General features: G+C 42.5%; 1 protein-coding gene across 12 annotated transcripts in view; it reads left to right on the forward strand.

Moving 5' to 3' along the window:
* Elmo1 (engulfment and cell motility 1) overlaps positions 1-13,232 on the forward strand; it is a 578,859-nt gene that overhangs the window by 129,726 nt on the left and 435,901 nt on the right. For all 12 annotated transcript variants that reach the window (XM_004840283.4, XM_087195837.1, XM_004840282.4 and 9 more), the window contains 2 exons: positions 367-407; positions 1,398-1,470. In XM_004840283.4, the coding sequence (XP_004840340.1) occupies positions 367-407; positions 1,398-1,470 (114 nt within the window). The remainder of the gene's footprint in view (positions 1-366; positions 408-1,397; positions 1,471-13,232) is intronic.

A 13,232-nucleotide genomic window follows, 5' to 3' on the forward strand; every position in this document is an offset into this window, starting at 1 on the left:
GCCCGTGGGAGGGGTCCTGGTTACACCTTCCAGGCTGCCACCCCCTGGTAGGTCTTTGCACACAGCTGTATTGTCGTCCTCATGCTAATAAGGCAAAATTAAATACGGTACATATTTTGTTCATCAACAATGCTAAGTATAGAAAAAAGGACCAGAAGGGTAATACATCATTAATAAATCTGGTAGTGATGGCTAATAGATTCTTAACTTCAGAAAAGTAAGATACTCATTGGTAACAGTTAAGAATAGCAAATGCAAATTCTCCTTGCTATTTTTTTAAATTGGGTAACTTCTTTTCTTTAAAGCAAAACATAAAATGATGAAGTGAAACTAACACATAGTATTTCCTTTTTTGTTATTTTGCAGAAAAAGCCACTGTCTGCAATAATAAAGGAAGTCTGTGATGGGTAAGTGTTACTTCAAAGCATCTTCATTCAAAACACAAAGACATAGAAGTTGACAGGTGAAATTTCCAGTGGGACAGCAAATATTATTCATTGTATCATAAATTAAATATTAAATACAAATATTATTCATAACTTACCAGGTGACCTTGCCAAGAAATACCGTGTAAAAGTTACATATCCTTTTCCACCAAAATTTGGCCAGGATTCCTCACAGAGCACAAGTCTGAAGTGGCTAGGTGAGGAAGGAATATGCAGGGCTTGGTTTTACTTGGTTTTACTTTTAGAAAGTGGTATTTCTATCGTGCCACCCAGCAGGGAGCAGGCTAAGGGCTCTTGAGGATAGATACAGACTCTACGTGGTATAAACTGGAAGGATGGCTCAGGTTCCCCACAGAAGATGGACAGATTTAAAAGACACGACATCTGTGGGTAGTTTCACTGGCACATGGAATTTCACACTGATGTGGCTTTTCTACTTCTCTTCAGCTGTTCTGCAATATGAAATTTGCATGCGATTTTTGGACTTGTAAAGCAGACTGTGAACACAATATTACTTGGAATTTATATAAGACCTGGGTTACTTAATTGGAGTGTTCCCATCTGCATCAAGTATTCTGATTGGGGACTTTCGAGTTCAGAGACTGTTGAAATGTGCTATGTATCAAAAATGTAAATTGCCATTCATTTCCTTTGTTTTTCTCGCTCTGCTTCAGTCCTTCAAAATAGGGAAGAACGCTGCAATTTGTATTTATATCTCTCACATCAAGACTTGAAGATGAAACACTTAGTTTTGGAATAGGTCTGGAATATTTATGAAATTATTGATCTGGTGGACCAGTGCCATTTTGTTTTGGGACGTGTATTTTGGTGTATGTTGGGACTGTCCCGATTCTAACCACAGGCTATTTAATTCATCTAATTCTATAAAGCTAATAGAAATGAAAATGACCATTTTTGTTGTTCTAATCAATGTATGCTTCTATTTTTAAGGTGGTCTCTGGCCAACCATGAATATTTTGCACTGCAGCACGCTGATAGTTCAAACTTCTACATCACAGAAAAGGTAGGTTGACCGTGTTATTTAACCTGCGACAGTCATATTTAAGGAAGGTAAATCATGGCTGACGTTTTCTTAGTTCAAGACCCGACATGCTAGCCTAAATTTTATGTCTCTACCATCTATGAACATAGGGTCTACAACGCAAACAACTGCTGTTTTACTGTCAATAAGATGGTATTTAACCTGTTCAAGAATGAAGAACAAGTATGTTTCCCAGTCCTGTGGAGCGAGCTGCATTTGTATTCTAATAGTGAATATGTTAATGACCTCTCTTACTGCTGCTTTAAATATTTATTTGATGCTTACTGGCTTAGCTCTCTTTTCTTGGATTATTTTCCTCCCCCATTTTAAAAGTTTTTGCTTAAAGTGCTTGAGACAATGACAAGAAACCTTTTGAAATGTGGCGTTGTGTGGGCACTGAGAGTGTTCTGTGATGTTGAGATGTTGAGGACCGGCATTCTTCTTGGGTGACTTTACTGTCTTTAATAAGTTCAGCTAACAAGGAGAGATTCTGAAGATTACAGTGGCCCCAGAAGCAAATAAAATTAATATCTAAATGCTCTCTGGTGAAAGAAGGGAAATCCAGCCTTTATTGAACTCAGACAGCATGCCAGTAACTGAGCCAGGCAATTATTTTCTTCAAATCTAATCTATGATGTAAAAGTATTGTTTTTTTGGTAACAGATAAGAAGCTGAGCCTTTGAGGTCAAAAACTGATGCTGCATCCTCGACTTTACAGTTAAGAAGCAAGTTTAGATCTTGTGCTTTTGTGATTTGTCTTTTGGAAGTTTCTCAGTGGAGTGTTTGACTCAGTTTGCAAGAGAGCTCACTGAACTCGTAGGAACCAGTAACTGACTTCATGGAATATAATGGGGTGGGAGGTGGGGGTCTTGGTGTGGAGGGAAGGAGCGGCCCAGTGTCACTAGGCAGGGTGGCCTGTGCTGAAAATGGAAATAGAGTCTGTGCTCTGGGAGAAGAGAGCTTTCGGTTACCTAGGGCTCTGCTACACTTACTTTGTCCCAGTTGGTGCCAAAAAGTCTCAAGAGTGGCTATAATTTCTATGTGTATGTGTGTGTGTGTGTGTGTGTGTGTGTGTGTGTGTGTGTGTTATTAGGGATCGATCCTGCCATCTTCACATTGAGCTACATCCCCAGCACTTTTTAAAAAATTTTGAGACAGAGCCTGACTAAGTTGTGCAGCCTGGGTTTGAAGTTGTGATGCTCCTGCCCCAGAGTCCCAGAGTGCATGCCTAGTGTAGTGGCTGTCTTGTTATCCATGAATGAATGCAGTGGTGGCAGAAGGTGGGAGAGTAAAAGTGTCCCACTCCCACCTGTGCCTCACCTGGTGTGTCCTGGAGCCGGTGGGTGGACCTTCACTTAGAAGCAGCGGGCTGGCCAAGGCCTCAGAAAGCTGCTTGGAAATTGCTTCATTCTTTCCAGATGGACACAGAATTTCATACCTTATCTCGTTTCACTCTACATATTGATTGCTAGAAAGCAGAGCATTACTGAGAGGATTAGATTTCCTGGCAGGTATGGGTTGATTCATTTGATTCATTCCATGAACATTTAGTTTCCTGTCTTTTTATTCCCCTTATTCCATTTTCTTAATAGCTGTCCTTTATTTTATACAGACTTCGCATGCTAGTCTTTTTGAGATAAAGCAGATGTAAACGAGAATTAAATGTTAGCAATTAGCTGTATCAGCATGGTTTCATTAATTAACCATGGGTATTGAAATCAGTTCATTTGCCTTCTATAAGCACTAAAAATGAGGATAGTTAGAGACTGTATCACTTGTGTTGTTTGTGAAATATGTGTTTCAAAGCCCACCATGCAGGTAGATTGTACTTGAGTTGTGTCCTGGGTTGTGGTCAAAAAGCTGTGAGCCAAGCTGTGAGCCAGGAGTTGCCCAGCCTTTGAGTAAAGTGAGCTGGCCTGTGTACCTTACTGGCTGGTGTGTCTCCTGTCATCCTGGTCTAGACACCTCTCTTATCAGAGATCAGTAAGAATGGGATTCCCAGACTTTAGAAAATGTGAGGTTTGCAGATTTTAGGTGGGAGTGGTGGCACACGCCTGCAATCCCAGCATTCTGGGAGACTGAGGCAGGAGAATAGCAAGTTTGAGCCCAACGTGGGCAATTTAGCAACACAGCAAGACCCTGTCTCAAAATTAAAAAAATTTTAAAAGGCCTGGGGCTGTAGCTCAGGGAGAAGACCCTGGATTTAATCCCCAGTACTGCAAATGAAACAAAACAAAACAAAAAACACAGATTTTTCAAATTTCAGCCCTGGAGATTGGTACTGCAGAGGCCTTGGCTGTGTCCTGGGGTTTTCTTCATTTTAAGTTGCCCTCCGGCGTCTTCTCATGCTGGGTGCCCTGGCACCCTCAGGGGAACACACCCGGGGTCTCGTCTCTGAAGAGCAGGGCTGCTGTGTACACTGTGGTGCATGCTGAACAGAAGTCACTGCAGAGTTTGATTAAGAGTGTTTGTGCCCTGTTTGTTGGTTCTTGGAATAATTTAAAACTTAATAATACCATATATAATGTTGCTTTCTTTTTCCTAATTAAAATCCATATATACTCAGAAAATTCAAACTACTGAGCACAAGGGGGCAATTTATTATTTTATGAGGCATCTTAGTCATTTTCTGGGAAATCTAGTTTGGCTTGAGAAATTCAGAGGGAAGGCTGAGTTTCACGAGGACTGGCCAGCAAAATCTGGCATTAGGTCTTTGGTCATCCATGGGTGGTGGCAAAGGTTATTCTTTTATTAGGAGTTGAGACAGTCAGAACGCTAAGCTTCCCAATCACAGCCCTTTTGTTTGTAAATAAAATGTCATGTCCTTCTCATGCAGCTGTTGCTAGCCTCAGCTCTGAGTGTGTGTGTGTGTGTGTGTGTGTGTGTGTGTCTGTCTGTCTGTGTGTGACACAGGGCTGAGCACGCACAGGGCAGGAGGTGAGGGTGAGTCCCGACTTCCTGGAGCCAGACAGACCTGGGCTGTCCTGGGCCTGCTGGTTGAGTCCATCTTGTTTCTTTCAAGTATTCCCCAAAATAGAGAGATTTTTCCATACTTAAAATAATGTAGTTAGCAGGCTCTTGGTTACTTACCAGCCCAGTGAGTTGTTAGGTAATGTTTGTATCACCATGGTAACCAGTGACTAATTTTTGAAATTTGTGCATGCCGTCAGTTACTGACTTTCACCAGCACATGAGATGGTCTTCCTCCCTCTGCCAGAGATAAAAATCACCTGTCATTTCAGAGGGGACGAATTCTTCAGCTCCAGCCTAACGAAAATGTAGTGACCAAGGGATGCCTGTGATTCTTTTCTAACATTCTCAGGAAGACTCCTCCCCTGTTTTTCTCAGGTTATCCAAACCAATTTTCAGCAGCAGCCTTCATTTGCTTATTAGGCCATTAACTCAGATTTTTCAGTGCAGCGAGGAAAATGTCATGTCAAGTAGCCTTCTGCAGAAGCGTAGATTGTGGATGCCTTAGAGAAAGTTAAGATTCATGTATCTGCAAGTTCAAATTCTGTCCGTGAAACATACATCTCAGGGTGATCTCAGTGAGAGAGGGAGGGAGGGAGGGAGAGAGTGAATAAAACTTAAAAAGTAAATTATGTGTTTCTGTGGAATTTCTTTTGAATAAGAATTCAAAAGGATCAAGATGCAGTATGTTCATGGACCAATTCCCCATTGTGAGTGTATTTGCTATGTGTCATAAACATACACAAATTTTTAAAAAAATTGTGGGGAGAGAGCGCTCAGCATTTCGTTTTTTCATCGTAATGTAAGGATGTGGGCATAGCCTTCATTTTAATAGGGAAGTGAGACTGAGAGGATTTATATCAAGATAGCCTGTGTAGGGGACAGGGATCAGAGGGGCCACGCGGAGGTTTCGACCCAGGGCCGTTCAACTGCGGAGCTCTCTGGGCCATCTGTTCCTCCCCATCCACTCCTCTCGGCCCCCAGCTGCTTAGGATGCCATTTCTTAGCTGATGTCAGCCTCCGGGATCCTAATGAAAATTGCCTCAAGAAATTAAACACAGGAAGTTACAGGCTGTGAGTCCTGGTTCTGTTTCAGTCTGTGGGTCCCTGATTCGGGTAAATTGGGAGAAGTTGGGGATTCTCAACGTCTTTGCCTTTGCCACGGATTGTGCCACTGTCTGTCATAGCACGTCTACATTCCTATTGTTAATCTCATCTTCAGGCAAATGGGAAAATGGCCTTACTCTGTTTAACCCTCCATGTGCAGAAAGATGGGTCCACCAAAAGTACAGGGCGTGCCAGAGGAAGCATTCGGAGGCGGGTACAGTACTTGTGGCTGGCTGAAGCTTTCTGCTTCAACTCCTGGGTCCATGAAGTACAGTGATGTAGCCCCAGTATCTTACTTCCATAAATTACCTATTTCCTAATCACAGAGATAAACTAAGCCCATCTGGGCCTTCTCTGCGTAGTGCACCCCAGAAGCCTTCAGGAGACGGGGGTCATTTGCGGGACACGCCTTTTCTGTCTTCACTGCTTCGTGAGTGTTCTGGGCTGTCACAAAGCCCCTGAGCTTTCCAGAACCCCTGGGCTGACAGGACTGTGTGTCCCCCGGGATGTGTGCACCCCACCCCGGGAGAGATTATTGTGTGGAATTTAGTTCTGTCTCCATCATGGATTGAGGCTCAGAGATTAGGTAAGGGAAGGCCTGTGATGGAGAGAGAAAGCTTCTGGCCCTGATTTCCATCTCGGCTTTCTGTTTCCTGGCTGCGTGTCCTCCCGTGAGAGGACCTGCCCGCCTTCTCTTGACTGAAACCCCTTTATGATCATCTTTGTGAATCTCGATCTGAGAGCATTCTCTATGACGGGCATTTTAATTGAACAAGTGTAAGCCCAAGTAAGTGGCAAATTTCCTAAGCCAGCAACATTCTTTGTTTTGTTTTGTTATTTTGACTCTTGTAAAAGGTCTGAGATTTTTTTCCAGGGAAGTCACTGTGGCTTCCTCAGCAAGCCACCTCTCATACAGGTGTGACCCACTTTTGAGCTGGCCTGGCTCCCCCAGAAGCGGCTCTCAGCAGCAAGGATGGGTCATGGGAAATATTCTTACTCTTCTCTTTGCTCTGTCCCTTCAGCTCTTCTGGTTCCACTCCAAACGTTTCTCCTGCCACCCTTTCTCTTGTCCTTCCCTCTCCTGACACCTCAAAGCCGGCTTTCTCTGTGTCTTGGTGCTGAATTCTTTCTGTCCTGCCTTGTGACCAAAGCTGTCCTCTGTTACTGTCGGTTGCCTTCTTGGCTGCTTGTACACCTGGTCCCAGCCTTTGGCAAACAGGGGACTCGCTAGACAGGCTGCTGGTCCTATGGTCAGCCAGCTCGTAATCCATGGTTCCCAGAAGGAAGCGGCCATGTTGGGAGGAAAAGCCCTGATGAAGGCACTCAACACAAGAGACAGATTGACTGCCTGCTGTGTGCCAGGCTCCGTGTGGTGCCAGGAATAGTGTCAGCTTTCCCGATCCTCCCAGACAAATATCTACCTTCTATTGGCCCATTCCAGTGACAGGAAGTGCCACAAAGGACACATATGGGTATTGGTGATGTAGAAAAAATACAACTCTTGACCTGTTAGTTGCCAAATATGCCAAGTGCATGGGCTCACAACATCAAAGGATGAATTTGTGAACCAAATAAAGAAGTTAGGTAAGTTCTTTTGGAAATAAGGGGAAGAAGAATAGCTCTTGGATTTCCAGGAGTGGTCCTGAGTGGGTGACCACCAAGGCCCTTTGTCTGGGTCATTTATACAGCAAAATCACAACGTGGATACAACGTGGGGATTACAAGTACTGCTGGTTTGCTCATACTGATCTGACAGGGAAACGAGTCACATGGCAAGGGTACATGGAATAAACAAAGGCATTTTTGAGAAGGGATGGGTCCAGTTGTTCTGGCCACCCTCCTGGGCGACTGATGCCTATCTGGACTCACTGGAGCAGGTGGTGCTAATGACACTACAATTACTGTTTATCCCTTAGGGAGGTGGGTAGGTCCGACCATTGCATCTTCATCTTGAGTCCCGGGCCTTCTTCACATTCTTCCTCGACCATAATTCTGATTTCTTTATTTTAGTGCTGACTTCTTTGAGACCCTCTCTGACTCAGTCCCTCTCCCTCAGTCCCTCTCGGATTTCTGTCTGACTTAGCTGGCTGTCCTACTGGGATGTAACAAAGCCTAGAGGAAGTACCATTTAGGCAGCAATCTAAGAAAGGAGGGTGGAGGATGGAAGCTTAAAAGTGGCCCGTGGAGAGCTAGAGGTGGGATGGGCCATTGGTGACTGGAGAGTTTTGCTTAATCTCTGATTCTCCAGTCCCTTAAAGGTGTATTAAAATTTCTGAACTTTATCCAAAGAGCATCCAGAAGCCTGGTTTCAAGCTGGATCTGACCACAAATAATTGCACCCTGATTACTCTGAATCTACTATCAATCTATGGTAGAAACCATAGTAGAAAACAGCTCACTGTGGAGAGGAAAATAATTCAAGGGTGATTTGAAATATGCACAGAGATTGATAATGGATACTGGTAGCACTTTTGATTGCAAGGAGAAAATAGAACCATGTAACAGTCTTAAAATGTTGGTCTTCAAAATGCTTCCTGTTATGTCCCTGACAGCTTGGCTAAGGGATATAATGATCCTTCACAGGTGAATAAAACTGCTTATTGTATTTATTTCCAAAGTGACATCTTCTTGATAAATTTGTCCATTTATATTTATAATGTTAATATTTATACTTGGTTCCCTGGCTGTCTGACTTATATGCAGTTTAAAATTCTCCTTTGAATTTAATTGGGAATCCAGACTCTCCTCATTTTAAATGTAAACCATATTTGTAGAAAAAAATGAGTAGAAGATATCTGTACCATTTTCCTCTAGTTGGAGACAGGGGAGTATAAGGGTGAGAAATTGATTTGACCAAGTTTGGCAGTTTTGTAAGTACTGGGGTAAGATGATTAGGACACAGTCCTTGGCCCCATAGAGGTTATAGTCTAGAGGTGGATGAATTGATATCGTCCAGTGACTGAAAGGTGTCCTGTTTGGAAGATCACTGGGAATGGATTTTTTATTAATTTAGGCTTATAATTTGACCCATCTGATTTTCCGTACATTGAAAAATCTTTTGAGTAGCATGTGAACTCTTCCGTTTTATTTTTTTTAACATTGTTATTGAGATATAATTCACACCCCCCTAAAAATCTAAGTATATAAACTATGTCACGTGGTGGTTTTTAGGATATTTGCAGAGTTTCTGCAGTGCATTGTTTTTTAGATAGCAAAGCTGTGATATTTTCATCCAGGGCATCTCCATCTTCCAAAGCTGTAACTCAAACTGACAAGTAGATCTACGAAGTGGATTCTGAGGCTCAGGGCTGGGGCTGTGGTATTTGTAACAAGCACAGGTGGTCCTAGAGCTGTGTTTGAACTAGCCCCCCCGGAAGTGAGACCGTCCTCCTTATTTCTGCACAGGTGAAAAAGCCCCATTGTGAGTTCTTCCTGTTTGGAAAGGTTTCCCTTTGTGCTTCACGATCTGGGCAACATTCTAATTGGTTTCTGCTGTTGCCAGGAGAGTGGGTCCAACCTCCTTAATTAACTAGTGTCTCCCGGTGCACTCAGTCAATGTTTTCCATTTTATTCTCTTTCTCTTGTTCCCTCACTTTAGTCCCACTACCTTGGTGTTCTCTGAAAATACCTTCAATGTTTCCCTCCTCTAGCTTTGCTAACTCAGATTTCTGTTCTGCCCACTGCCCTTGTCTCCCTCCTGTGATGTGGTCAGGTAGTGAGTGGACTGGCCCAGGGAGCTGAGTCTGTGAGCAGCACAGAGCTGGAAGGAAGCAAAATCATTAAAACACAGTCATTCCTCACTTAACCACCGAGGTCCATTCCTGCTACTAGGTTACTAGATTAAATCACTTGCTAAGTGAGGAATTTTATCTAGTATGTAGATACCATTACAATATTCAGAACAAGGAAATGGTCAAAGGAAACTCCAACTTGATGACTTTGCTTTGATTTGCACAACTCTTACATGCAGCACTGTAATACATAAGAGAACATAAAATTACAGTACTGTACCAGACAGTACAATCAGCAAAAATTACAGTACTGAATAAACAAGGTGTACTGTACACAAAAAAAAGATACCGAGGCTCTGTACACAAGATATACAGAACTGTACAAAAGAAAGATGGATCCTAAGTCTGAACAGTGCACCTTGGTCGTAAATCCAAACAATTGTTAAACAAAGTAGATTGTTAACGGAGGAATATCGATAATTGCACTTTAGGATAGTGACCTCTCTCTCTGCCTTGGCTCCACTGTGGTGGCTTAACAGAATTCCACAGATAGAGGTAACTGATAAAAAGAGAGAGATTTATTTCTTACAGTTCTGGAGGCTGAGTAGGGTTCAAGGTCAAGGGGGCATGCCTCTCCTGAGCTCTCTTGCTTGTGTCATCCATGGCAGAAGAGAGAAGGGCAGGAGGGCACAGCAAGACACAGCAAGAGAAGGCAGGAATGGATTTTAGTTTTATTTTTAATTTTTTAGATTTTTTTGTTTTTAAAAATTTTATTTTATCCCTTCCCCCCCCTCAAGCCCCCTCTCCCCTCTCTGTATAGAAACTTTGTTTCCATTTTTCCTTCTATTTTCACTTCTTTTGGTCCCTTCCTTCCTTTCTCCCTTCCTCCTCCCTTGTTCCCCTTCCCATTTCAACACTTTCCTCCCATTTCCCAACATCTGTTTTACATCTCAGTCCTTATTTCCACTTTCAGTTTCTCACCCCAGAGAAACAATACAGTATTTAAACATGTATGTCCGATTTATTTCACTTAAGAGTGTGATCTCAAGGTCCATCCATTTAGCTATAAATGGCTGAAGTTCATCCTTCTTTATGGCAGAGTAGTACTCCATTGTATAAAATAACCATATCTTCTTTATCCACTCATCAGTTGATGGGCATTTGGACTGTTTCCAAGATTTAGTTATTACACACTGCTGCTATAAACATGGGTGCATATATCACTGTGGTATGATGGTTTTCTTTCGGGAAGATACCAAGGAGAGGAATAGCTGAGTTAAATGGAACCTCTAGTTTTAGCTCTTTGAGAAATCTCCACACTAATTTCCAGTGTGAACAGAGGTTCCACCAGCCTACACTCCCACCAGCAGTGGAGCAGGGTTCCTCTTTCCCCGAAGCCCCACCAGCATTTGTTATTGGCTGATTTCTTGATAGCAGCCATTCTTTCTGGAGTGAGGTGGAATCTCAGTGTTGTTTTAATTTGCATTTCATGAATGACCAGTGATGTTGCACACTTTTTCATATATTTATTTGCTGTTTCTGCTTCTTTATCTGGGTTCCAGGTTAGTCTTGAACTCATTATATAGCCCAGGTTGGCCTTGATGCATAGTGATCCTTTTGCCTCAGTCTCCCAAGTGCTGGGATCATAGGCATGTGCCCTCACTCCTGGCAGGCCTGGCTTTTATAACAAACCCACTCTTCAGCTTCCTAACCTTGCTGACCCACTCCTGCCGTGGCTGTGGGAATCCATACCTCAGGGCAGCCCCCTCCCCTTTTAGACCTCATTTTCAACCCTGAGGGTCTGGGAATTCAGTTTCCAACGTATGAACTGGGATGGAGGTGGAGCACATTCAAACCAAAGCATTTCCCTCTAATCTTAAATTGTTTGAGTTGCAAGAACCCTTTGCTTTGGGCCTTAAGCAATCTTTGCCCCAATTTTGGAGATCAGCATCTTAATCCAGCCTTTTCTTAATCTCTCCCCTCTTCTCTGCTGCTCTGAGTCACTACCTTCTTAGCTTACTGTCTCTTAGTTTCCTTTCTTAACTGGACGAGACTTGCATCTCTTTGTTATTATTTTGAATTGTTGTTTAACTATTTATGTGTGGATTTTTATTTTTCCCTAGTGGGATCCCAAGAGTTTTACAATTAGGGGGAAAAAACCCCATGTGTCCTACCCCTATATTGTCTCATGTGCCTCCTTCAACATAGTATTTGTGCGATTAAAGATTGTCAATTTTAGGCAATGTAGTTTGCTTTGTAAGAGAAAAACTATAATTAGCCGCTTAATAAATTATGTGTGATGTTGGTTAATTCAGTTACCAGACTGCACTTACCCTTCCAGATGATTCACAGTAGAGAAATGGAGAGCGAATAAATCAATCTTAATGATCCTTGTAGAGTCTTAAAACAGTGTTCAAGAAGTGTAGTTTTCAGTCCCTCACAACTGGTTATCTTTTCCAAAATAAATACACACATTCACACACACACATACACATATCATATCTCTACTGTACTAAGATATTGACCAAAATTTTTAAAAATGTTCACAAAATGTAAAACAATATGTAAATTTTGTCACATGGATTTAATACCCCCTACTTAGAATAAATGGTATATTTCAGAGAAGTTGGTCAACTGTAAGACGTTTTCTCCAATTCCCAGCCATAGTGATGGGAAGGGAAATAAGTAATGTAGACCCTCTGGTACCTTGTAATATACAAACCAACCGTCATTATGTAGATGATCAAATAATCATACATTTTCAAAGTTAGCATTATCCATTTTGTTTTCATTATAGCAGATAACCTCCAAGAACCAAAAGGTGGTTGCCAGTTGATTTACCCAGAATTCTGTGATTGCTCGATTCTGAAAAAGTGGTTTTGTTTTATTTCTCCTGGAGCCAAGAGCCATTAGTATTCCTGTGGCCCGCCCTCCCCTAGCCCTTTCTTTCAGGCAGGGGCTCTCTGAAGGCTCTGGTCCCCAAGGACAGACTCATCTGCCCTGCCCACTTGAGAGTCCCTGTGGAGGTTAGAAACCTCCTCGCCCATGACCCCCATGCCACACACCGTCTCATTAAATGAAGGAACGACTTAGGATGGTCATGTTATCCTATTTGACACGTTTTCCTACAACCAAGGAGCAAGGGCACAAAACTGTTTGCGGTCTGTGTACTTATGTTGACAGCAAATCCCTAAGAGCAAAGGTTGGAGCTGATATTTTGGCCGTCAGGAAAAATACTTTGAAATAAGTCATCTTGGAGTTGCTAGCACGTGAAGTGTGAACTAAAAATATTTTAATGTCCTTCCCCTTACCTCCTAGATCTGATATTTTGGGTTTCTCTAATCAAGAATCTAAAACATTATTCATAATATTAATGTTTACTTTAACATCACGTTGGGGTTTCCCAACTCAGTCATTGAAGTTGAAGGCAGGGTTCAGCCCTGGCAGCGTGGTATCCCAGGGCAGCCCCAGAACTTCGAGTGATTGAGAGAGACTGAGATAGAATAGCGGGTCCTACCCCAGCACACACGGACCTTTCAGATTGTCCAACTTTCCCCTGGAGCCGTCTAGCCCTAGATTTGGGCTTCAGCCCATTAATCCCCTTCTTGTCAGTGTTTTCCCCCTGCCCCCTATCCTGCTGCTTTTGCTGGTCTAGTGACTCAAACTTAATTTGCAGTAGATTTTCTGAAGTCTCTAAAACATTTTTGGGTGGTTTTGAAATTTTCTAATTAAGTTTGAGAATTGGATGGAAGCTATCATTTGAAATCACTTCATGATTTTCTTTTAGAGAGGACTTGGAAGCCTGTATATTTATTTCAGGATGAAGGAAAAAAGACAGTCTAAGTTGAGTCACATAAATGAGAGAGCATGTGAGAGAGGAGAGCAGTGACTGCCACTAGTATTACTCAGAACTCGGTGGGTTTTATGACATGTTAT

The sequence above is a fragment of the Heterocephalus glaber genome, unplaced genomic scaffold (genome assembly GCF_053883595.1).
Source record: "Heterocephalus glaber isolate CG9 unplaced genomic scaffold, H.glaber_assembly_v1.0 deba00001610, whole genome shotgun sequence".
Classification (NCBI taxonomy): Eukaryota; Metazoa; Chordata; class Mammalia; order Rodentia; family Bathyergidae; genus Heterocephalus; species Heterocephalus glaber.